General features: G+C 39.1%; 1 protein-coding gene across 4 annotated transcripts in view; it reads right to left on the bottom strand.

The window, feature by feature from the left end:
• SYNJ1 (synaptojanin 1) overlaps positions 1 to 24,487 on the bottom strand; it is a 66,846-nt gene extending 42,359 nt beyond the window's left edge. For all 4 annotated transcript variants that reach the window (XM_059826413.1, XM_059826405.1, XM_059826420.1 and 1 more), the window contains exons 1-9: positions 24,354 to 24,487; positions 12,746 to 12,832; positions 12,082 to 12,349; positions 9,415 to 9,640; positions 8,071 to 8,154; positions 7,228 to 7,289; positions 6,538 to 6,634; positions 5,073 to 5,242; positions 2,385 to 2,466 (exon numbers count right to left, since the gene is read on the bottom strand). In XM_059826413.1, the coding sequence (XP_059682396.1) occupies positions 2,385 to 2,466; positions 5,073 to 5,242; positions 6,538 to 6,634; positions 7,228 to 7,289; positions 8,071 to 8,154; positions 9,415 to 9,640; positions 12,082 to 12,349; positions 12,746 to 12,832; positions 24,354 to 24,477 (1,200 nt within the window). In that variant the 5' untranslated portion in view covers positions 24,478 to 24,487. The remainder of the gene's footprint in view (positions 1 to 2,384; positions 2,467 to 5,072; positions 5,243 to 6,537; positions 6,635 to 7,227; positions 7,290 to 8,070; positions 8,155 to 9,414; positions 9,641 to 12,081; positions 12,350 to 12,745; positions 12,833 to 24,353) is intronic.
• Positions 24,488 to 26,961: the final 2,474 nt, after the last annotated feature.

Below are 26,961 nucleotides of genomic sequence, written 5' to 3'. Positions count from 1 at the left end.
CACCGACCTCTATTACTACATGCAGCAGCAACAGAGCTCTGTGATCAGTGAAATGGTAATGGCTTCTGTCATTCACTCTGTTTTCATGCGTAACACACTTCAATCTTTACCCTTACAATAAATATACCTGATTTACTTTTCCACAATGCACAGTCTACATTAAATGCTTTTAAATTGTATACACATAAGACATATAAATGTATTATTTTATATTTAAATACATTACTTAAATGTAGCATTATGCTCATGGATGTAGAATGGGGTATTGTACCTTGTTTGAAATCCTGGTTTATGGAATCATGATTATTTAAAAAAAGTCAAGTAAGTGTCTAGTGTTCGTGGCTACCAACATAATACTGAAAATAAATATCAAAAATTAAAACTAAGTAAAAAAAGCTATTTTCAAGAGCTGTTAAAAATCTTTAAAACCCTGAGGTGTCCAACAGGAAGAAGGATTCGTCTAAAATGATGAACATAAAATGACATAAAGGCAAAATTCTGAAGGTTGGGCAGGAATGAATGAAAGTTACAAAAGGAAACTTGCAGACAAAATTAAGTAGAAATAAACAAGAAAAGAAGCTTCAGAAATTGGGTGCTTCATCTTGCAATTTTAGGTGGTCATCCAGAGCTCAGTACTTGTTATATGAAGTATCTATCAAGTTAAAAAAAGTAAGAATTTAAGTATCTCATTTAAATAGAATTTTCAAATTAAGTAAGGAGCTCACAAGGATTTACCATTTTCCTTCTTATTAATTAGTTTTATACTTTCAGCTCTCGTATTTTAGCTGAAATAATAATTTAGCTCTCACCAAAAAAAAATTTGGCACACCTGGCCTAAAAAAAATGACAATATTTAATCCAGTTCTTAAAAGGATAAGAGAGGAAAAATATAGAGCTGCAAACCTCAGTTTGCCATATAAGTACTATATGCATTAAGGGTGTATAAAGATTTGTTCTTACGCCATAGAAAACTACTGTATTATCAGTAAAGTACATAAGGCAATGTTTCTCACGGCTCATTTAAGATAATCTAATTGCTTACTTCAAGCTTGTATTTCTATCTACAGTGAACTGTTAAACTCCAACAAACAGATTTAGACCAGGAAAGACTTGAAGGTAATCATTTGTCTCTCCCATGGCAAAGCCAATACAGGATGGACAGATATACAAACTAGATAATGCAATACAATGATGTGAGATTGTCAAACCATGCCACTACTCTTTTCAACACGCAGTGAACTAAAGAAAAGCCCGAGAATTATTTTTCTTAGTTTTAGTAATCAAAAAGCGTGACCCCCTATGGTACATGCAGAGCTGAAACAATGGAGAAAAAAAGGCATTAGATCTTTCAAACTGTGTTGTATCTGCTACAGTATGTACCAACGTTGAATGTTAAGAGAAAAATTTTCAGAGTATTTGCATGAGGGTAAACAGTTCAGTATTCCATTCAACTAAAACACCAATGAACTGGCAACAATGTTCACTTGGTAAATGCAGCAGTAAAGCACTACGTATTCCAGAATCAGAAATGTTTGTTCTACAGCCAATGGATTTTTGCAGTTCTCACAGAAATTCCTCCTATAGATGCTAAAACAAGCACATTTTAATTAAATAAAATTCAGAAAACAAAAGAATAATACTTTTACTTAGTGCGATGTTACAGCACCCACAATTTTTCATTTTTAAACATGCTAAGGATTTTAGCTTCAGGAGTCAAACTTAGTTTATTAAGATGAGTGGAGCTGTCAACAGTTTTTCACAGCTACTCTTTCAGCCCAATCAGTACTATTTTACTCCATCAATTTGTATCAGGTTCATGTGTTCAAGCTCTACTGTATAAGCCTGCAGGCTAGAACCTTTTTGTTCAACAGCAAGCCAATATGCTGAAGCACAACCCTGCAGAAGGACTGAATCCCACAGTTAACTTCCAACTACTCAATTTGAGTGTGGCCAAAGCCTCCACCATGGTATCACCCCATGAAGAATTCACAGCACAGTGCTGTGAAAACATGAACACAGTAATCCTATATGCTGAAGAACTTCACCTAATGAGTAACTGTGAACGCAAGTGTTTTCATGAGGGACTACAACACTACTAGAATTACAGGCCTGAACCTTAACAGACTTAAGAAACTGACACCTAAAGAAGAATGAACATTTCTCATAATGCTGCATGACTGTTTAATTACAACTACTACACAACGACTGCTTCTGTAACTAAGATCTGGTTGCCCCAGAACAAGAGAAGTATCATGCTATAAATCAAACTGCCATCTATGACAGATTTTAATTCATCTTTCATAAGGAAGGTAACGCTACTTTTACAGCCTAACTGCTACAGAAGCATCAGGAGCAGCTGTGTATCTGGACACTGTTTTTCCTACCTCTAAGCCAAAGAAAGCCTGCACGCTGTTTGTTCTATCCAGACAGTCCAAGCAGTTTGTTCTGACAGTACCGCTTTGAGATCTGTGCCAAGGACAATGAGAGACAGAGAGAGAAAACAACTGAAATAACTCATTTAACACACATATCATCAACAAAGACAGGGACATCAAGATCTGAACAAGAATAGTAAATCAGGGTATTGTCAGTGCAATGTTACTATCATTGAAAGTCTGTTTATAAATACATCAGCAATAGAGGCTTAGCTCCAATAAGAGCAGTGAATTTTGCAGCAGCGGTCACTTTACAAAACCAATTTATTTTCTGCAAATAACATGAGTCTTTCTTCTTCAGTTTTTCTCTATTCTTCTTGCTTGCTCGGCTAAAGTGTTATGCAGGATTAAGTTTTCTTTTCAAACAATCCAACTAACACACTTCCCAAGAATCTCAGAAGGAAATAGTAACTCTTAGTTAAAACAAAAATGAAAAAAAATGTTAGGACAGTTCTTGGATTTGTTTAACTAAAGTAACAAGAATTTGTGATAAAACTAAAGCCAATTTCAACCCCTCATTACTTTCTCTTTCCTCTCCAAATAAAAATGAAAAATAAGCCTCGCTTCCTTAGCTCAACAGATGCTTGAGGCCCTCAGGCACTCTGAACTGCTCTCCCTTCTTTGCAAGAAGCCCAATAACCCCACGCTATAAGCTCTCAGAAGGATCATATTAGACAATATCCATGTTGTTCTTGCGTGGCTATGACTACAAAATTCTGATGGCTCTCCCAATGATACACACTTATTCCTTACTTTCATTATTTCCTCTACACACTTTATCCAATCAAGTCAGTGAGGCTTCATCACATTTATTTGGAGATCTAACCATAACTTGTAGAAAGTTTTGAAGAACTTTCTCCAAGATTATTTTTTTTCATTACTATCTCTGTATTTTATTTGAAATACAAAGCAACTTGCTATCTATGTTAGAAAAAAACCTGACATTCTTCAAAGGAAGTGGTCCATGAATTTATAAAAATCATCACTGTATCATCTTTTATTAATGCAATTCTTCAAGCTGTCACAAGCCACAGCCTATTTGGCTGTCATTCTATTGTCAGTCTTTTTGTGGCCAGCAGGAGTAGGGGAGTGATCGTGCCCCTGTACTTGGCACTGGTGAGGCCGCACCTCGAATACTGTGTTCAGTTTTGGGCCCCTCACTACAAGAAGGACATTGAGGTGCTGGAGCGTGTCCAGAGAAGGGCAACAAAGCTGGTGAGGGGTCTGGAGCACAAGTCTTATGAGGAGCGGCTGAGGGAACTGGGGTTGTTCAGTCTGGAGAAGAGGAGGTTGAGGGGAGACCTTATTGCTCTCTACAGTTACCTGAAAGGGGTTTGCAGAGAGGCAGGTGTTGGTCTCTTCTTCCAAGTAACTAGCGATAAGATAAGAGGAAATGGCCTCCAGTTGCACCAGGGGAGGCTCAGGCTGGATATCAGGAAAAAATTCTTTACTGAGAGAGTGGTGAAGCACTGGAACAGGCTGCCCAGGGAGGTGGTGGAGTCACCATCACTGGAGGCGTTCAAGGAACGTGTGGACGTGGCATTGTGGGACATGGTTTAGTGGGCATGGTGGTGTTGGGTTGACAGTTGGACTTGATGTTACAGATCTTTTCCAACCTTAGTGATTCTGTGATTCATAATAATATTATCTGAATCTCCATCAACACAAAATGGTGTTCTCCCAACATGAAGTGTCACACCACAGCTTTCTGGAGAAGGGTCAGTGACGTTCTGAGGTGGAGATGGGACCTAAGCACTCTCCCACTAGATCTAATCTTATTCAGGCCTACTAAAACCTGCCCTTAGGGGATTTAATCCCACAGCCAAGTTAGAGCACAGAGTGGCACTGGAACCCTCTTCTCCTCTCCCACTACACTAGAAGATGAAACCCCACTGCATGTGGCACAACCCACTCACTCAACAATTCTCTTTCTCATGAGGAACCTCACTCAGCAGTTTGCTCTGGTATTAATTAAAAGGAGGAAGGATGTGGAAAGGAGATGAGCAGGAATGTTGCCTATTTTTAACCCTACTTCCCTTTTCCTGCTGAGATAAGCACAGCCTTTGCTCTAGGAAGAGGGGTGGGGAAATAGGGACAGAAGTACAAGTACAGCAGGACGGGGAAGTACAGAGCAGAGCAGAAAACATGCATCCCATTCATACTTTGTGGAGAACTGAATCTCTCAAATGGGGCATCCAGGCACAAACAGATTTAGAAAAAGATTGCACTGAACATCAGCATTTACAACAAACAGAACATGGTATGCTCCATCGCTGAGGAAAATATGAATAACGTTATACAGGAAGATGGAAAGATATTAATTCTTTAATCCCATGCGGGTGCACCCAAGAAAAAGGACAATTGCCCATTTTCACCAAAATCATGAGGTCAAGGCCTGAAATTTAGTCATGCCCCATTAATGTCTCAGCGATATTTTCCATTAAGATTTTTAGAGCATAATAAGAACGAGACAAAATTTTAATAGAATAAAATCATATTTCAGTTGTTGAGCATCACCTTGGATACAATAAAAACAGAAGCAACATTTTTCTTCTCTTATCTTCTTGCTAAGGGGTGGAAAGCATCCCCAAACCATAATTTAATTTGAAGAAATTTACAAAAGTTATACACACAAACCTTTTAACTTCCTTTCCATCAAAATAAAAAAATCCACACTCTAAGAATTTCTGGACTTGAGGTTTAAGCACACTGTGTAGTTTTTCTGCCTTTCCACCTTTAACCATTTGATGATAGTCGAAGTTCACCATTTTGATATCAGCTGAATGTTCAGATGCTTTCAAATGGCTCTGACATTGTAAAAAGAGAAGAAAAAAGTATATACCAATATCTCAACATATAGTAGTATAAGCTAAATAAGAGGCTACAAATATTTTTAAAGCTGTTTTATTAGCTATCTTGTTTATTACATGCTTTCTCAGGTAAAACGAAACCATTTTTATCACTATTGTTCAACAAATCACTCAGAACTGATTAGTATTTCACCTGTTTTTTCTTTCTCTTGTCACAATCAAAGTCAGTTTTTTCCTCACTATACTAGGGATCACCAAGGCAGTCTACAGCCTCTTCTACTGTTAAAATGCTTCGATTTACAAAGAGCTGTTTCAGTGGAAACCCCTTTCACTAACAGTCACATTTTTAGACACACCTGCCAGCAATGGGGACTGAGTAAACACTCCATAAACTACTACTGAAAAAAACAGACAAATTATTTAGGTTGCTGTGAAGGGTGGCTTAAGCAAAACTTTCCCTGAAAAACCTTGAAGTGCTCACTTTTGGCAAAGCTATGATCTGCATGCATTAGGCATTGATACGCATCTGGTAGCACTAATGCCTCCTACCAGGAGAGCTGGATACAGAAAAGATACTAGTGAATGGCCTAAGATATGTAACCATTATAACAGAAAGGCAAAAGGAAAATGGGAAAGGGAAATAACAGATGGCTATTGACATGTTCTCTGGCTTCAGACGAACTTCTCAAACTGCCAGTATTTATGGACTACAATGTGACAGTTATTTTTAACCTAACTAGTGGGAATTCATGAAAATGGCCACTTAGAGTTAACATCTTCTGAACAAGCATTTCTATTTAATCACGAAGCAGCTTTTATGCTTAAATTAATTAAAAAAATCAGTGATTTTTAAAAAATATTAAGGAATATATCCAGGAATTGCAAGGCAAAGATTTTTAAAAGAAACATCACAGTATTAAATACCACAAAGTATCATTTATTTATTCACCAATTTCATAGTGCAAAAAAGATTTCTTTTTCAAATAAGCCACTAATAAGCATGAAATATGAAAATAACTGAAAATCCCTCAACACTATGTTGATGTTATAATTTTTCAGTACAGTAACCAATCTAAACATAATCAAATACTAATTGTATATAGAGCTTTTAAAAATTCCTTTCATGTTATGTATCTTAAGCAGTGCTTTTATGATAAAAACAATTTTAACCACAAGTGGTAGTTGCTCCAGAGCACAGCATACCTGTTTCATTTTTCGAAGGCTATATAAAAGCTTCATTGCAAACAGGCAAATTCCAAGGATAAGTACAGTGAGAGAATTGTCATACTCACCTGAAAAGCTTTGCTGAGCATGTGCTCCCCTTCTTTTGCCCCAAGTAAATTTACAATAATTTGCTTGCCATATAAATTTTTAAGAGTTTGGAAATGCCTGTTAACAGAAGAAAAATTCCATGCTCATCTTCTGGCATGCAGAAAATTAACATGAACATGTGCAACACTGACTGAGATGCTGCAGAAATGTACTGGGTACTCTAATAACTGCCACAAGCCTTTTATTATGTCATGTCCAAACAAATCGGTATAACTCAGTAACAGCATACAACCATTGACTGCTATTTAATTAGGATAATAGCACTAATTTAGCAACATACATTTAGTTAAAACCGTAAGCCTGTGAAGCTGATGTGTCATGGCAGGAATAAAATCAAGATATAATTTTTTCTTTTATACAGCAGCTGACAAACATAGATTATTCAATGTAAACATGCTGTAATTTTTGTTTTCAATTTAACAAAGTATTTCACTATTCTTAAATTTTCTTCAAACTTTTCAACAAAGCACTCAAAGGCATAAACAATTCTGCAGAAGTTTGAAAAAGCTGCCCAGGCAGTTTACTGCTTTGCTGAATCACACATTTGTATAGACAAAGCCTCCCATTTGGAATAACATATCCCATCCCTCTGAAGCATCATTTATCAGAGGTTTGTAGTGCATTAACAAAAATTTAAGACATTCTTTCACCTGTCAAAAGCTGGTGCATTTGCCTCAAAACCCCTTGACATTCTGACACGATGGGATCCCACCTATGACATGAAGATTACATTGAATTATTTAGTTTTACACATTTGATTAATTGTTCTTCAAAGACCTCTTTTGATCCTAAAAATGACCTAAAAATTAATTTCACTTTCTAAATGAAATCTCCAAAATTTATTCTGCTTGCTATGGTATGCATTCTTTTTACAGGCTTTTCTTAAATTCCTCTTATTTTTCCTAAAAAACACTTTTTTCATTTAATATACTTAGTCATATCATCTAATTACTTCTTGTTTTGAGTAAAAGGCATGTAAATGTTTCAGCAATTCTATTGCAAAATGCTTGTACGTCTAGTTTAAAGAGCCCAGAGTAACTGTGAGGCATGAACTTTTTTTAATCTTCCCTGTAAAAATTGTATCACAGTAGTAGTTGCTGATACAATCCTTCTTTCAAGGAAACTGGGATGAAATTTTATTACAGTAACTCTTTATTCAAACTGACTTCTTGAAAAGCCTTATCTTCAAGAACAGTTCACTGCGTGCCCTTAGATAAGCTATTTTAAAATAGCAATTTAAATTAAAACAGAAAAACTCAGAATGTCAAAGAGAAAACATCTAAAAAGCAATGGACAATCAAATCTTGTGCAAAACAGCATTCAGAGACTCGAGAGTAGCAGACTTGGTGAATTAAACAATAGCACCAACCTGCTTCCAAAGGATAACCTCATCCTGACAGGTAACTGTGCAGGAGAGCCTAAATGCTACCGTAAGATGTTTAAAAAGACATGAATAAGAATTATCTGTATAATTAAATCTACCTCCTGCTTACCTGCAGGCCTGGCTGTTCCCAAAATAATGGAACAGATCCTCGAATCTGTATGAAAGATGACACAGCGTCATCTAAAAATATCACCTGTTAAGAAAAAAAAAGCATAATATTGATAGGTATTACAGAGTATAAGGTTTTAGGTTTCTTAACCTTAGCTAAACATAGAGAAAATAAAATATATTTACATATTACATATTCCACACTACAAGCTAAAATATTAAGTGTGTTCGCTAGACTTTTCTCTCTATCCCCTCTGAGCAATTCATAAAAGGAGTTCTGGCACTTTCATGCTTCCTTGCAGAGTCATGATTCACAACCTCTGAGAAAATACAGCAAGCTTTTATTATCTGGGCCTGAATAACTTCTGTGCTAACAGTAACTTGTTTTAGAAAAGACCTTCCTGTAGGAACAGTTAAAATGTATACCAATGCACCAAAAATAACAATGCAGCCTACTCAGAACACCTGCACAGATCTTGTGCATCAGAATCCAAAATACAATGGTCTATTAAGTATACAGGAAAGGAAACTTTAAGTGGAATGATATGCCACAGTCATCTAGTGACATTAGCCTGCCAGGAAACTTGGACAGAGAAACTGTAACAACAGTGTTCTGACTAAACTCCTGAAATTGGATGTGTACAAGCAGAGCCCTTCCTGGATTAAAGCCTACCAAACTCACCTAGGCTTTGCAAAGAGTCAGTGAGTCAACCAAAAGATACCTGTTCACATGAATACAGTTGCAGGAACAACATATCTTGGTAACTAGGTTATGGTAAGAAGTGAGCAAAAAAAGGCCAGCAAACAATGATTTAATAGCTTCTTGCATTTCGATGTAATAAGGGCAAAGATACGAAATCAAATGCAGCGGAATTACAGTGGCTTTAAAAACTACCTTTCAGAGGAGCTGTGTTAAGTAACCATAGGCATGCTTTTATCTTTCCTGAACCACAAGATACCATGTATTTGCCAAAAATCTCTTCGCTTGTTTCTAAGGTCTTTTACATTACTATTAGCTCAGGCCAAAAGAAGTACACACTCACCTACAGCTCAAGGGGCTAAAAGGAAGTACAGCCACCTACAATCGTTCGGGTAATGGATAACAGCTTCTTAAGCTATTGAAACTCAGACCCATGCACGCCCTTACCCTAAGCTACACTAAAAACCAAGATCATGAAATTATGTAACCTACTTAGATTCCTTATTTAGCAGCAAAGGAACTATTCCAGTATCTGTTGGTTACAAACTTGACTTGTGATCTGTTGATTTAGGGCAAAAAAACTATCCACACACATGCTTATTTTGAGTTCATCAGCCAAGAAATGTGCACTGTAGTGTGACATACCTGCTCTGTTTCAACAAAATTAGCAACATGACCATCATCATTTGTTCCCCGGACATTAAATCTGGTGCCAGCCCGTTCACAGCTTAGTCGTGAAATGAGACAAGCCTTTGCCTGCTTGTGAGCCGCATAAATTGTCCTTATCTCCACTCCTCCACACATGAGCCGTAGCAACCAGTCATCACAGTTCACACCATAGTGCTTCAGATGTAAATGCAGTGACTGGTTCCTAACAGGAAAAAAAAAAAAAAAATAACTGGAAGGAAATAAAATACAGCTCAAATTGTTAAGCCAGCTACTAACGTCTTATATTTTGCACCCACTACTACAAATAAGGAAAATACATGTTATAGTTTTATGATATAACTCTTATTTAAACATACTTGAAATAGCAAAGTTTACAAGAGAACAGCTTAAATGTTTGCACAATAAGAATATGGAGTGAAGCCATGAATTGTAATGACCTTAAAAAAAAACAACCCTTACAGTCTCTGCCCTTCACCCAGCAAAAAACAACACTCCAAGCTTGTTTATATTTCTCCACTCAGCCTTGCTATGAGAAGCCAAAGATTACAGACTCTAGGAAAAGCAAGCCAGAATTCCAATTACGGGGTTACTTCTTGTGATGAGTAAAGCACCATTCAATTTCACAACACCACAAAATAAAGCTAGAAAAAAATTATTGTCAACATACATTGATTATTTCTATTATACATCACCATAATGCATCACTTGCCCAGACAGACTTCCAGGAATACATTCATAGCCAACTCATTTTCAAATTTCTGTACATATCAATTTCAGGTTTAAGTGTTGGTACATTATATACTGCATATACCATTCTCTAATACCAATTACTGCTCAAATGAAAGAAAGATCCACAGTTTGGATATACCTGTGCATTACATTGTACCAATCAACACTGTAGTAACCAAATCAGACTAAAATTTGAGTATTGTGAGTTTTTTTTGGTTTACCTCACTCTAGTGGGGCTTGGCTTTTGCTCTTCTTTGGAAACACTCACTTGTATAAAAAGGAAGTAAAGTTTTCTGCATAGCAAAGAAAAGTAAACTCTAGTAAGACGGCTGGTTTTGTCACCGCCCAGAAAATTCTACCATAATTGCAAATAACTTACTTGGTATAAAGGTTTAAGCTATTCACTTTCATTTTAGCCTTTTCATTCTAAACTTCCAATTTAAAAAAAACAAACCTGCAACTTATCAAACAACTCAGTTCAATCATTAATGAAGATTCAAATCCCGTGAATCAAGTATGCATTCACTTTACAGAAAAGTATACAGATGGATTACAACAGGAGACTGAGAAAGCAAAAAATATTCTTTCCCTAGGCAATCTGAGACTGGAACTTTTGGATAGAAAAAGCCCAAGAAAGCTTACTGAAGTCCATAAGCAGAATACTTTCTGTTATTGACTTGCAGTGTTTGCATTTTTAGATCTTGGAATCTGGGACATTCCATCTACCTCCTCCGAGGACTGATTCTTACTGAAAAAAAAGCCACGTAACTTAAGAAGTTTTACAACAGAGATCAAAATCAGCTAAGCTTATTTGGACAGGGTCAACAGGCACCACAATTTCTCAAGCCTTGAAATACTGACTTATCAACAGAGAGCCCAGTCTTTTTCCAGATGCAGAGAGACAAACAGCTAGGTTCCCGTAACTCCTGTAAACCTACATCAAGGTAGATGTGTTTGTGAAGACTAGAGCTTATTTTCTGTCTTAATACACATATTTTGTCTTACATAGCAATCTGATCATACTCCTCTATCTGACAAAAATAGTGGCAAAGAGTACAGTAGCACTGGCACATATGCCAGAGCTGATTTGGTGTCTTGTATATTGGACAGAAGAGGGGGGAAGATGTAGCTTTTCACCTGTTCTCACAGCATACTGACAAGTCTTCAGAACCCTTCCAAGGTTCATGGACACATACACCATTTTTAACAAAGGCTGAAAATATGGGAGCAGAATTTCTTACATGACAGTATGCATCATTGGCATTACTTAAGCTGCTTATTGGCAGAAACAGCAGTATTCCTTTTACCAGGAATTCTCTGTGTGAAAACCTATACTTTATTCAAAAATATTCAGTAAAAAGATAGTGAGTTCAGCAGCCAAGCAATGTGCACTGTAGCATAGCCTACCGGCTCTGTTTTCAACAAAATCAGCAACCTGACAATTATCTTTGTAACAGAGCTTTTAAAGCCCTTTTGTATGTTGGAAACCCACTTGGAAACTATATATAAATACCACACCATTTTGGAATCCCGAATGTTCAAAACATTAAAATTTTCTTTAAAGCTCCATTACCACACTCATTTTTTAAAACTGACACACTTGATGAAGAATTGAGACACTAAAGCTGAAACACGACATCATAACAACTGTTCAGATGAAAGTATAATATCATAAGCAGTGAAATCTGTGTCTTCCAATTAAGAAACTCCAAGTGGCCATGAAAATGTTGCATCATTAATAACATATTTATGCCCTTAGAGTTAAAATAATGCTATTCTATCTCATCAACGTTTATGGGACATAGGTGTATATTTAAGATCTGATAAAAACAACGATAAAAATTTGCCACAGATTAGTTTGTACAGGCATGCATTATTCTACATAGTGTCTGATAAAACGCATCATGAACTCACCAGAAAAACCTATTGTCAGTAGTGTGCTCCTGCATGCTGCGGTGAGCATTGAGACTAAGATCTAAACTGACACCAGTTGCAGACCATGCAAAATAAAAGTTTCCCGAGTTCAAAACTTTGCGCACTTCTGAAATACGATCCTCATCTGTTGAATCAATTCGTAATGATACAAATTCAGTGGAAGTAACTCGAAAAACTTCAGAGTCTTGAATCTTTCCCACTGACATGCATCCTGTTACTAGAACCAGATAATGTAACAATGTGTCTCCTGTAAAACAAGAAAAGGCAGAGGTAACAGTTAGTAGAGTGTGATGTTGATGTACTTACATGTTCAAATGCACACAATCTGACCCCAGTTTGCCTGAAAAAAGTATAAAAAGAATCAACATCAAGAACTCTTTCTCAAGTTCTACAGAAGAAAAGGAAACGCAAACAGGAGAAACCATGCTGCAAATAATAGGGATTGTGAAAACGGAAGTTAGTTTTGTCCACTCCCTCATTTCTGGGAGTGCTCCAAACTTGCAAGTTACTCTACAAAGACAGAAAATAAAAAGAAAAAAAGAGCTCAGTTCCTGTTGCAAAGATCCTGTGCTGTGCAGTTCTACAGGAGCAGCACAATTTTCTTTCCCAAATGAAAAATTAAGGTTTTGCATGTTTTACTCACCAAGATTTAATCTCAATACACCCAAGAGTCCATATGCATCCATTACTTTGGAGTAGGTATTCTTGATCGTGTCTTTTTCTGCAGAAGCTATGGAGACAAAACATAAGATTTTATGATGTAAAAGACCATACACTATGGCAGGGAGAATGAGTCCACTCTAAACTGTAAATCCAAGAGATTACAAAAGTAGCGCTTACATGAAACTTCTGGAAAGAAATCAAAATGTATGAGCATATGGCATTTTATAATGGAAAATGAGCATTTGATTTTATGACAAAGTATGATCACGCTATGTTTTTAGGCAACAAAAAAAGCACTTGCAAAAAAAAGTTATATTAAAGGAGAATGTTGGCATTTTTAACATCATCATCTCCTAATATAAAAAGCATCTAAAACACAGGCAAATGAGTTCCATGAGAATGCTCTCCTGTAATTCGTTAAAATTAGAGTAGTGCTAAATGCCACTTTTCTTCAGGAAAAAAATTATCCTTTTTCTCCAAGAATAAAACCATGATATGGCAGTATTATTTCCAGATAAGTAAACAAGATTTTCACAAGTGCATTTTAGCTAGTTTTAGATATATTCCAAGCAAACCAAAACTCATGTCTTAGATCAGGAAATCCCAATTTTCATAGACATTTTTGACAAAAAAAATTTTTGTAATATTTTAGAAGAAATTAAAGTATATCTACCATTATTCAACTGGGAGTTAATGCTAGTGTACACTTTAGAACTTTAGTCAACACTCAAAAAACCAGGCCCACAAGTTTGACTGCACAGCCAGGTGACAGAGATGCTGCACAGCAGAAACTGGATCCCACCTGTCCTGAGCTTTTGCTCATGACTGAGACTGCACCTGAGGCACAAAGACTGACAATTCCAGCTGTGCCACTGGATTCACAGGGGTCAAGATTTCTGGGTCACCAAAGATCAGCACCTTCTCCCTCCTCAGAAATGATCTGCTAATTAATTTTCACTCTGACACTAAAAAGAAAATAATCAGAATTTGACATAAAGAAAAGCGTAAATCAAAATGCTTATTGCCCTGGCATTCTGCTGTGCTCTCTCTCACATTACCTATATTTTCTTTAGAATTGCTGTTGTGAATCTAATGAGTATTCCCTAAGCATAGCCTGTGCACAAGCCTATCCCTTCTGTTCAAATGTCCGCCAGCTCTATTATTAAAGTGGATCAGAAACTCCAATATAGATGAAAAAATTATTTAACCTCAGCCTGAAATCTAAGCTCATTTAATGTTTTAAGTGCATTTTAAAAAAGCTTCTTTAACTATTTGCACTGATACACTCTATTCCTGTAACGAAGATGTTAAAGGTAAGATAGTTATAGCAGCATGATTATTTCGAAAGTCCTCTACCCATAATAAGCGTTAAGACTCACAGCCAATCTAAATACATTGTTTACGCACAGTGATTTTGTCAGCATCACCAAACCATGTTTTTCTTAACCAGACCACCATCAGGCTGGAAAGAACAACTTCTACACTTCAAAACCTGGTTCTTCCAATCCATTTTTCCAGCAAGCATTTAATGATGTCAACATACTCTTCTAAACTCAACTTTCGGTAACCAGAGACCTGCCACGTTCTTCTTTCACATTTCAAATTATTAATGAAAGATGAGGTTTAGTTTCACACTTTTTGCAGGACTTTTCTTAAAGGTGCCTGCCAGCATTTAATGACATTACAGAACAATGGCTTTTCTGTTTTCTATGGATTTATTCTCTTTTTCCATTGCATAGAACACCCGTTATCCTTGCTAAGCCTTAATAATCAAATGTCCAAAGTACATTAAGTAACATGGGCTTTGCAAATTCAGATCACTAAAAAAGGTCACCGCTAATAAAGCGACAAAGGGTTGCAAAAACAAAACAAAAATGGAAATAGAAAAACTTACAGTGGCTAGTCAATTATTATTTTCTTAACAAAGCACCCAAGCACCAACCAAAAGCATTTCATGCCGTGTTTTTCAGTTACATTAGATCTAATACAGTGTGAACTCTGAGCAAAGCTTTTCCACAGTGAGCGTGTAAGTATTTCTATCTCGCACTGCCTGCATTTTTCCCCATATTTTTTTTTTTTAGGCCAAAATTCACATGGGAAAGTGGCAAATATCACACACCTCAGAAGGTTCACTTCATCCATCCTGCCCTGGCCCATCCTCACCTACCCCCAGGTTTCAGCCACTGCCTCCGCAGAACCAGTCTAGGTGCAAGGTACATTTAACAGGCTCCGCAGCAGGCAGCCAGGACACAGAAGAGCTTACCTGCAACATGCTCCTAACATCCTCCCATAAGGCACATCATGCCTACTACAAGTTACAACTTTATAACATAAATTTGTAAGGCAGATACCCCTTCCTTGAGGGCATCTCTTTGAACCTCTAGCCATCAGCGTTCATGAAACCTGAAAGAATTGAGATTTGGTGATGACTGATACTAGCCAATACAGAGGGATAAAAAAAGATTATCACATAAACCTCCTTTTCCTTAAGGAACCAAGCTAAAAAGCAGTCACGGAAGTAGCACCAACAGCAGAAAAAGGAGCAACTCCACAGCACCGCACTGCTGCCTTTTCCCTACCGCAGCAGCAGCACCAACCCAAGCTACGCAGGGCTGTTTTGGATGGTTGACTGCAGCAGTGCTCAGGCTGCTTTAGGGGTAATGCACAATAAGGGACTTCCCATGATCAGGAGTGCTACAATATTAAGGCACTTGAGTTTTCTGAAAACCAAGATGAAATCAGGAATAAGACACAGCTACACCACACTCCTTTCCATTTTCTTCCATTTGAATTGTTGGGACACAGTGGGGACCAGCATGTCCCTGGGGGCCAGGGCATTGGTAGCCATGGGGACCCCCCCAGGGGGGCAGGGCAGGCTGGGGGCAGCCCCAGCCCAGGACATCAGGCACTTCTGTGCAGATGGGCTGAGGCCAGACCAGGATGTCAGTCTGTGGGCAAGGGTCAGGCCTGGTGAGGGTAACCAGGGCCAGATACAGTCCCAGGGTGGCCAGGCAGGCCATGGGGACAGGAACAGGCCAAGGCTGGGCTAGGACATCAGCCCGGCTTGGCAGGGCCCCTGACCAGGCTGGGAAGGGGTGTGTAGAGCTGGAGACCAGCACTTTGCTGCAGCATCGATGCGGCAGGGACTGACAGCCCTCAGGGGACTGAAATAGGGTCCTGGGCTGTGGGCAAGGTGGGGGAAGCCCCAGAGGGGCTGGGCAGGGACAGTCAGGGCTAGTGGTGTCCTCAAGGCCCTGACATGAACAAGCAGTAACACTATGAAAACGTGCAAATGGTTGTACAGTTGGTTTAGACCAAAAGTCCACTTAGGTCCAAACATTTACAAGAATTTCCTGAACCAGCACTTCCACCCCAGTGCTAGCCACAAGGATGCCTTTCCTTCATGGATGCTAAAAGAAAAAAACCAAATACCCAGGCCAGAGTGTAATCTATTACTGACTGCCACTGCACATGGCATTTCCCATTTCTGAAGGTACCAAAATTAAATTTGCAGGTTTTCATATCACTCCATAGCAAACAGCGTGAATAACAACGTAAGTGCCCTGGAACCATCCAGATTCTCCCCGTAAGCATCATATTTAACTCTTCCTTCTTCACCAAAGCAGTAAGCTTCATGAAGATATATGGTCTCTCACTTCATTCAGCATACAAAGTCATCAGATACAGCTGGATATGCAAAAGCCACTGAAGTTACAAAAATACACAGCTAAGACACCATCACTATATTAACTTATATTCAGTGTATATGCAAAGCCAACTTCCAGTTTCCTCTATGAATAGTTGAAATTACCAACTGGGTGAACTGCAGCTTAGAAGTTAAACCGCAGGAAGGCTAAGGTAATCCTGACAGAAGGAGAGAGCATTTCCAAGAGCATTTCCTCATTTCCTCTGTAACGTTCTTAATGAATGAGAGTATCTCTTCCCAGAATGGTAGGTTGGCCTGCAGCCATGAGAACCCTTTTGACTTTGATTTATGAGATCCATATCTTGAAAAAAAAAAATGCAGCTAATATAAATATGCACTCAGAAAAACATGAAGTCCTACAAATTAATGAACCTACTTCTCCTCAAGAAATTGACTTTTCTATTTATCCATCTTTAAATAGCTGGAAGTAAGCAAACACAATTAAGGCTGTCTAAAAAAAATATAAAATGGTGTCACTTGCTAAGAAGAATGAATTAAGACATGCAGCTTCTAAAGACAGAAATTACCAGCTGGAATGACAACTTTCATCCACAACACTGGACTTAACAGATTTAAAATTATACTGTAGAGGAGCACTAAACAGTAGACAATGCAAGCATACCTATGTCTGTGTATAAAGATGGACAAAAACATTATGAGGCAGTATTTCTTCTATTCCTTTTTGTCAGTTCAGATGCTAAGCAGAAAGGAAATTAAAAGCAGCTTCTGCTTAACCCACTGCATTAATTAGATTCGGGTTAATTAATTTCTAAAACAGAAATAATGACTCGCTATTTAGCAGTACAAAAAAAAGCCCCACAACACTTTTAATGTGGTTTTCAGGTCAAGTTGTAATGCATTCTTGTAGAAAACCAGCAAGCCTCGTTTGTGGTGTCAAGAGAAAAAGAATAAAATAATTTAAAGTCAATCTTTATTAAAAATTAATGTGTCACAGTATTTTTAAACTCCAAGTTAATTCACAAGTCTGCATCTGTAATAACCACACTTTATCAATCACTGACTCATTTAAAAAAAGGCGACTGATTAAATTATTTTAAAGGGATTATGTCAGCCCTCTTACTGTTACGCAAATTGAACCCCATTAAAAATCCTGTCTTCAGAACAACTTTGTTCAACATGTACTCTGCTTAATTCCAGATTAGAAATTAGTTTTGCAATTTTAACAATCATAAAGCTAAGATCACGTTAAAAGTTACATTTGGGCTTTCTACAGTTACATTCTCTCCTTGGTGGGTTCACAAACTGCCATGATGACACATTATAAGTTAGTGGCTATAATTCCCAGACAGAACATGGGACACTGAGCTGGGAACAAAGACACACTCCTGAAATTACATGCAATTCCTTCAGAAACAAGACTTCACATTTAAGTTAGATGAGAAAAAGCTCATGCTACTGTCACTTCAAAAAGTTTAAAACCTGAAAAATTTATGAACTACTCATAATTTGTTTTAGAGCTTTTAAGACTGAGGTTTTCAAGCTTTTTGTCAAATCAGGACAGTTAAACTTTCAGTATTTAAATTAAAGCTAACACTTTAACATTACCACATAGGTGACATTAAAATCAGCATGGAGTCACCATTTTCGTTTATAAATCAACCAATTGAAGACTGATTTTATTACCTTTGATACTTTGCTGACATGAATAGATGCAGAGAAAACTGGATGACAGCTGATATTTAAATCTGCCATAATTCATATGATATTTGCTTTGAATTAATAGGATGATTTTTTTGCCACTCTATTTGCTAGTTCAAATTATGAAGTACCAGTATTCACTTCAAATACATTTATACGTTACCATAATCAACACGCATCTTAAGACTATGGGGAGGAACTCCCAAATAACAAATCACCTCTACCCAGCAATGAAAAAAAACCCAGACATCTCTAGATATTAGCAATTATGTTTACACACAGAATCACACACAGAATCACTAAGGTTGGAAAAGACCTGTAAGATCATCAAGTCCAACCATCAACTAACACCACCATGCCCACTAAACCATGTCCCACAATGCCTCGTCCACACGTTCCTTGAACAATAGTTTAAATACTACACACCAGAAAAAAAAAATTGTTTGGAACAACAACAACAAAAAATTGTAACAGATGAGCAAATAAAAAGCTTGGTTGCTTTAACACTATTTTTCAATACTATGTGAATTTACTTCACAAAATGTATCGTTTCAACTACCACTGACCACGGGGGGGGGGGAAACCAAACTGAGAAACAAAAGTGTGAAAACAAAGCTGACCTACATAACAGCCTACAAGGACTCCCCTTCCATCAGATTTGGGCTTTCTGACCCAGTTACATGTTCTCCATTGAATATAAAACTTTATAGTACCAATAATCTACCAAGATTTTCTTCTAAAACTGAATGCTTTGATTAACAGTTATTTTATATGAAAGCCAACTCTTGCAATTTTTGCTGTACAAGTCAATTCACAAAATTACGTTTTCAATTCAAATACATGCTAGCATGCAAAAAAGCTACCAAATTATCTGAAATGTAAAATGTTAATTAGTTTTTCTAAATTATGTCTGAGTAACTCCAAAAGTATGCAAACTAGGCTTCTTAACAGACATTTAATTAGCAAGAGCTATCACTCACTGGATGTCCAGTAGGGCAAACCCAAGACTTTTACTATCATGTGTGCTACCATCGAAATTAAAATTAAACTAAATTGAAAAGGGAACATTCATAAAGAGAATTATATGTTGCCAGCGAAATCCCGTGTTAAAATCATGCAAAGGGCTGTGGTAAACATACAGAATAGTCTTTACTATTGCTGTAAAGCTAGTCTACCTTAAGAAGCAAAAAGCCTTCAGAATCTTTTATAAGTAACTTCTTTTTAATATTTCCAGAACTGTGGAACAAGTTCTTGCAGATCCATTATGCCATTCAAAGAGGTCATAGTCCTCCCAGGCAAGAGTTAATGCCTCCACCAACCTGCTGGGAAGATTCTTACAGTACTTCTTGTAATTTTTAAAGCATGCTAGGCTAGCGTATGTGGCCTTTGTTAAACCGTGTGATTTTTTTGGAAATGCCTGGAAAGCAATGAGCAGAACACCTTCCCAGTAGATTTGAAAGGATCATGAATTCTGGCAGAATCCTAGGAAAGGCACCTGATGACAGGAGGACAGGTTACAGCCTCCTCCACCAGCACAGCTGCCCTTGGCATCCACTGTAGCTGTTGCTTCCCTGCAGCTTCTTAAGTGTTTAAGATACTGTTTAATGGGAAGGCGTAGTCCAGAAGATGACACCTAGTCTAAAGAGTAATAAAGACAGGAAGGTGAAATTGCTGTTTGCCTTTGCATCCTAGTCCCTTCACACTGGTCCCTTCAAATTGGCTTCAGAGGAATATAACATTACATCAAAATACATTCAGAAATTGTTTCTACCACAGCTGTATTTGACCTCTCTGACATAAAGCCACTCTTTCCAGAGGATAAATTACTGCTTGAAGAATTTTAATTCTTATCATTATTGTACCTTTATATACATATGTAAAACAGGAAAATATTCATATTAAGCTTATTTTATAGGATGCCATCATGAAAAACAGAATGTAGTAATTTATTTTGAAATATTCTCCTTCCCTACTTAAGGGGATGTGGTTCCACTCAAAACTCTATGGGTGCAGAGAATCACACAATGGCAGTTTATTACTGGTTGCAGCAGACACTGAAGAAAAAACTCTGGTTATGAGCATCCAGAATGTTAACCTCCTTAATAATTATGTACATATAGCAGGTGCTCATCAAATGTATCTGTCAGTATGTTTCTCTTCTGGGTGTCTAAGTTTCCTCAAGCACCACATCAACTTAAAATCTCTTGCAAAATTATTACATCCCATCTGCTACTGTGGATAGATAACAGCATATCTACTTCCTGCTCCCACCCCCCACCCCCCCCCACCCCGAATGCAGTGTGGAAGGATTTTCTTCTTCAGAAGAAGTGGAATGTGAACAGGTGATAGAGTAGCATTGCTAAACATGACTATGAATACCAGGATGCCTGCTGCACACAGGTTATTACAGCTCTTACTTTATCTAGCTCTACAGAAAGCTCAGGGTGGGCATAGTGCCTCTCCCTGTTCACACCTGCTCTCTTCTCAGCTTTACCATAAGATTGAAGTCAAATGATGTGCACAAAGCTCCTGCTCTCTCCACTCAGGGCTCAGTATTTTCCCAGACGACAGAACATTCTCCTTTACTCATTGCAGGCAACAGGAGTAAAGACAGCTTCCCACTCGTTTCTTTATGACTCACCAGAGAGGATCAGGGAGAGAGAACTCCCTCCTGCACAGTCAATGAAATCTTTACAGGTAAGGTATCTCATTAAAGAGTCCTATTTCAAAGAATAAATATACTGTCTATTTTATATGTCAGATAAGAAAAAATACATCTACGACATCATCCCACTAAATTCTAAACAAATCAGCAGTGAAGCTGCTGACATCTAAAACTAAGTGCTCTTACAAGGCCTTGAGAAGCAAGTTGGCAGGATCCCCTCAGACTTAAACATCTTGTTCTAACCCAATACTAGGAGTGAGTCGATAAAAGAGATATAAAATGTATAAAGGCAAGCAAAGTATTTCTCAGCTGTTTTGGTCACAGTAACATTAGCTAATCCATGTTACAAGCAGCATGTAGAATACTTCCAGCAGAAGCGTGGCTTGGGCTGCTTCCATGTTAAGACTGAATGATTATGCAACAACTACCACCTCTGTGAACTATCCCTTCGACCCTTTCTTTCTTCCATCTTATTTTGTTGACTTAAATAACAGATTCAGCACGCATACAACATGCGCTGAAAAAAATCACACAACATATGAGTTGTGTAGCATTTCACACAGAGGCCTAACTAAACCCTCTGAATCATCTTGCAATGCTTCACTGAATGTAAAGGGGATGAAGGTTAACACTGTTATCCTCCTTCCCTCAGCAAAATGACGGATATACTTCCTTTAAGATGACATTTAAAGGATCAGTAAGCTTTCATTCCTTCCTCTTAGCCCATTTCAAATACAAATTTCTATACATGGATACCCCAGAAGATCCAGTTCACTAAGGCTCTCAGAACTGAACCACATGAATCACTTTTAATGGTAAAGTGTATTCAACCAGGTTGTGCCTATATTACACATTCTACACACAGGTAAGAACTATGATCAGTTATAAGGCTGAGCACCTAATTTTATCTTCAGTATTTATTAAAATCTTTTGAAAAATGTCTAACAGTTTGAGATTAGTATTGCCAATTTTTGTAGTTTAAAAAGTGTTAGCACCATCAGCAAAAAATATGAGTTTTTAACAGCTTAAAGTGACACTGTTCTGGATTTAAATTGATATATACTTGATCTGACCATTTTTCTATCTATTCACACAGATTTTACAAACATCTGGGGAATCTTCCCCAAGGGCCAGTTTTTCATTAACTTTGGCCTTTAGATTTGTACCAATATCCAGAAGTCTGTAAGGCTACAGACTAGAATCTTGTGACTGGTTTCTGTGGCATGACTAGAGAGATGGAGAAGCAGTACTTTACAAATCTTCCCCAAGCACTGATAATTGTACTCCTTTAAATATGCATTAAAAAGAGTATATACCAGAAGCAAACAGCAAGCAGAAAAAGAGAAAAAAAAATCCTGAGCTAGGGAACTCTAGCGCTTTTTCTGCTGTCAGTTCAAGGGTATGATTGTGATCTTTCAACCAGTAATAAGAGAGTCATGTTTCTGTATCTAAAGAGTTTAGGTGCAAAAAGGGAATTAAAGCAAAAAAATTAGCCACAGCTAAATATGCATTGGGAAAATATGCCCATTTACCAGATAGAAAAAGAGTAAGCAGTTTACTGGTTAAGGTTACTGAAAACAATATTCAGAGTTACAACTTCTAGGTAAGTATGAATGTTTACTATGTTGTAACCTACCAATTAGAATACCAAGGACAAACCTTTACAGGTTAATAACATGTTATTACTAAGTACAGAACCCAAGAGAAGAAAGGCTTTCAAACTTTCTTTGGGTCCCACTTCCTCTGTTTCGTAACAACGTAAGGCATAGAAGAGGGCAGGAACTTTGATATGGTTTTTAATTTTTAGAGAAGAAAGTTTATCCAGGTGCCTGCAGCGTATCACAGCACAAAAAGCAACTAACTTACTGTCCTTTTTGAGCATAACTTTCTGGAATAAATTATTTTTAATACATTGCTCCTTAAGTAGCTTAAGCACGTTCAGTAATTACTAAATACATACTAAAATAAAGTTTTCCGCGAATCTTCAAAGCATTTTCCCCCCATTTTATGGATTTCACTAACCCTATTCACTAGCTTTATGACCGGACACTTATTCCCAACCCAATCCACACTACACAATGCCTTTCAAATATTGCTGGCAAAGTCAGTGAGGTTACCTAAATACATAGTAAGAAGAAACTGTATCAGAAAAAACACAATTCTCAAAAATAGGAGAAAAGCACTCATGGTTTTCCACCTGGCTCATCACACAATTGCAGCTGTAACGTCAATCATGCTGGCATGTCCCATTGCTAGGCCTCAAACAGTTAATGGCAGCTTGTTCTAATCACATATTAAAGGTGCAGATTAAGCTGTATGCTAGAGAGTACTTGTTCATACAGCCTGTCCAGTACAGATGACTCTATGGCTCAACTTCTAAGTACCTTAAACAGGACATAGGGACAGTCAGGTGCCTCAGAAAGAGACCATGCCACTGCCAAGGAGCACACTCACGTATAGGAGAGCCAATTGCAAATACCGAAGAAAGGAAACGCATCTCAAGTCCCACTCTTCCTTGGAAACCACATTTCTAACTCTGAGTCTTGTTAGAAAACACACTCCCCATTCAGCCCACTTCACAGTCTCAAAGCCAGAGCATCCTCCTGAAAGGTAGATTTTTGAGTCCACTCAGACTTCAGGCAGTGAATCAAATCTCCCATTTTCTGATCGGGTGCTCAGAATAGCTAGGCTAGAAAACCACAAACAGGCATCAGAATGAATTAATCAAAAAGTTATTGACTAAAAAAACCCAACACTTCCATGGTATGAAAACTTTCTATAATAGAGTCAAAAACAAGCTTAGAAACCCTTTGCAACCAGATGCTCAAACTTTCTGAAGTATACAAACCAAACTACATTTTAAAACACTATCTATATGCTTTATGGATCTCTTCTGCACTTCTCATCTTAGTGTACTCCTTCAACTGGGGGGTGGGGTGGGGGGGGTGTGTGGAAGAATTTATGGAAAACATTTAATGCATTTATCACTGAAAACATGTAAAAATAAATTTGCAATGCAAGACACCTTGCTCCAAATATTACTCGTTTTATTACAAGACGAATCAATACAGAGTCTCAAGATAGGTTAAAAATACAGGGACAAAATAAAGCTAAAAATCAAAAAGCCATCAAAAATCATGATACAAAATGAGATAAAGACCAAACTAAGATGATATACCATTTAAGAATATACGATTTTTTATTATGAAGTACAACACAGAGAATTAGCTTTTCAATGAGTATTTCAATGTATTCAAAAGGAGAAAGACGTTCAGAACCAAAGAAATAAGCAGGTGTTGTTGGAAGCTATTAGAATAAGAAAATTTAGTATACGTGAAAATATACATGCATGATGAAATGTAGTTAAACGTGTAAAATTCTCTCTCAACAGATGAAAATATGAAAATGTCTTTTTTATCCTCATTTAAATCAGAAGCCTCTCCATTAGCAAATAAAAAAACAGAACAGTTGCTTCTTTATATTCCATAAATAAACAGCTTACACAATGTCAAGTCTGCCAACTTTCTACATTGTAGTTATCAAAACATATCGACTTACAGAGGACAGCCACAGCTCCGGATTCAAACATGAGACATTCTTCTCTGTTTCTGGTTTCCACTATCACACTGAATGGAAGTGGATCCAGCTTGTGATAGACACGGTATCCTTTACTGAAAGCCATTTTGCCTTAATCAGAGGCAGTCCTGTCCAACAGAAGATTATGTTAGTGAAACCTTCTTGTGCTTCCAGATACCTTCTGCAAAGCAGGTCTGACTTGCATCCTTTCCTAGGGATTTTACAAGTTTAACAAAAACAAACAACAAAAAAAGACCTGCTCGCTCTTTCTACCTCATGAGACTTATCTCATGTTCCAAAACAAATACAGGGACTATCTAAAGACAACAATGTTTCAAAAACACAGTTATGCAGAGAAACATCTTTCAAAATAAAGGATTTATTTAAAAGCTTCTGAGACAATGAGAATTTCTTTCCCAGCACTTAATAAATAGGATTTCTTCTTAGAAACAAGAGAATTAATGTAAGGTTCTTCAGCCACCACAAATACGTGAGAGTGACAGCTATCTTAATCATAAACTTATGCCAAATGCAGAGGACCAGAAGCCTGTGCAGGCTTCAATTTTTAGATCTATTTTACTGATTCTGACCTTGTAGCAAAGGACAGTATATTTTAAATACTAAAGCTGTTAAGACGTTTTAAAAGATGATACAAAAAGGTTAACCTATTTTGTTTCTCTTTTTTAAATGAAAGCAGGTTTTTGTTTGGATTTAAACCCTCCCCTGCAGTGGCTGACGACTGAAACATTGCAGTATTGTACTTAGTGAAACCGCCTGTAAGCCACAGAGGTAAGATCTTCCTTTAAAACAATAAAAACCCCCGAACAATAAGAAACTACAAACAATCCAGAGAGTAGCCAAATTTTAAGGGCTTAAGCTTCGGAAACATACAGCGAGGGAAGATTCTTCTTGAAAGCCAGAGGCAGGGTTTTCTGCTCTCTCTCCCTTCCCTTCAGCTCAGTGCCCGTAACCTCTGGGGCGGACACAGACTTTACGCCGCCGGCCCGGAACATGCCGGCCCCCACCCTCCAGCGCAGTCCCTGCGGGCGCAGCACCGCCCGGGGAGCAGCGGCGCCGGTCCGGCCCTTCACCCGAAGCCCCTCTCCCTTGCCGGGCAGAAGGAAAAGGGCCACCCAAACAGCCGCGGATTTCCCACCGCCCGGCCGAGGGGCAGCCCCGGTGCCGGCACCGGGCCAGCGGACCCCCGCCCCGCTACCACCTGCCGCCCAGGGCAGGCGCGCACCGCCGCCCGCCACAGCCCGGTGCCGCGGTACCCCCACGACGCTGAGAGAGCCTCCATCTTGTCTGGCACCAGCGGCGCCCCCGCGGCCCAAGCCCCGCAACAGCGTCAGCCGGGCCGGCCCCGCCGCGCACTGACAAGCGCCGAGCCCCCCCCCGGTGCTGCTGCTGCTGCTGCCGCCCCCCTCCCCAGCCCCTCAGCCGCAGCGGTACCAGCGCCTCCCTCACCGGCCGCGCCACCTGCCACCAACGGCCGCCCGCTCCGCTCCGAGCCGCGGGAGCCGGCGGGACCTCACTTCCGCTTCAGCCCCGCCATCCCTTCCGCAATGCGCCTCCCGCCACCGGAAGTCGGTAGAGGGCGTGAGGGGGCGGCAGCGCCGACCGCGGCGAGGGGGTAGAGGAGGGGGGAGAACGGGGCTCGCGAGCCCGGCGTGAGGCGGGGCGCGAGGGCGGCCGTTAAGCGTTTGCCGGGCGCCCCGCGCGGGAGAGGGAGGGCGGTTGGTCGGCGGGCCGCCCGGCGGCGGGGCGTGCGGGCAGGAAGGTGTTAGCCCGCGGGGCAGCCGGCTGGGTGGAGGCTCTGCCAGACCCGGGGTCCTGTGAGCGGAGTCCCTCGTGTAGGCCCTGTCAGGGGCACGTTGAGCCAGAGCCTTGAGCGTTGGGCAAGCCCTGCTGTCGAGGTGGAGTTCAGCCTGAGGAAACCTGGCCCCTCAGGGAAAAGTAAGAAGGGAGAAGAAGAACCTTTGAAGAACTTCTCCTTTCCCCTTGTCTTACGGCAATGCTGGATTGGCAGGCTTCAAAGTGGGAAAATGCGCTATGGATGCACGGTGAGGCTATGTTAAAACACAGCTAGCCCCAGCCCCGGTTGTGTATTTATTACAGGTGCAGCAGGGACAAGAATCTTAGGGATGGGCTGACGAATTAGCAGTGCAAACTGAAAAGCCTTGCTGCGCAAAACGTGTGATGGGCAGAGAAGCTGTCAGTGCAGATGCTCACTGAGTGCCTCGGGTCGGGTGGGAGCACTGAATCACTGAATCACAGCTAGAGCCTGCCTCTTCCTGACAGGCTTCGAAAGTTTTAGGGACAGACCGTAAGCATCTCTTTGGAAATTTCCATTCAGCCCGTGCAGGCTGTAAGCGGAGGAGGAGTACTGCTTCACAGGAGCTTTACTGTATTGTGTTGGTGATACATTGCAAGCTGCCGAGGAGACTACTGAAGGCAGGTTTGAGACCTGCATGCTAAAATCAAGAGAGAAGTGGGCTTTGCTGCACTTCAGATAACGCTGGGGCCAGGATGGCAGTTTGAGTGGAGAGCTGAAGTAGAAGAAACAAAATCTGAAAAACTCTGGAGAAAC

This window comes from Gavia stellata, chromosome 1 (genome assembly GCF_030936135.1).
Source record: "Gavia stellata isolate bGavSte3 chromosome 1, bGavSte3.hap2, whole genome shotgun sequence".
Classification (NCBI taxonomy): Eukaryota; Metazoa; Chordata; class Aves; order Gaviiformes; family Gaviidae; genus Gavia; species Gavia stellata.
The sequence above is the reverse complement of the archived record's forward strand: the minus strand, read 5'-3'. Positions and strand labels throughout refer to the sequence as shown.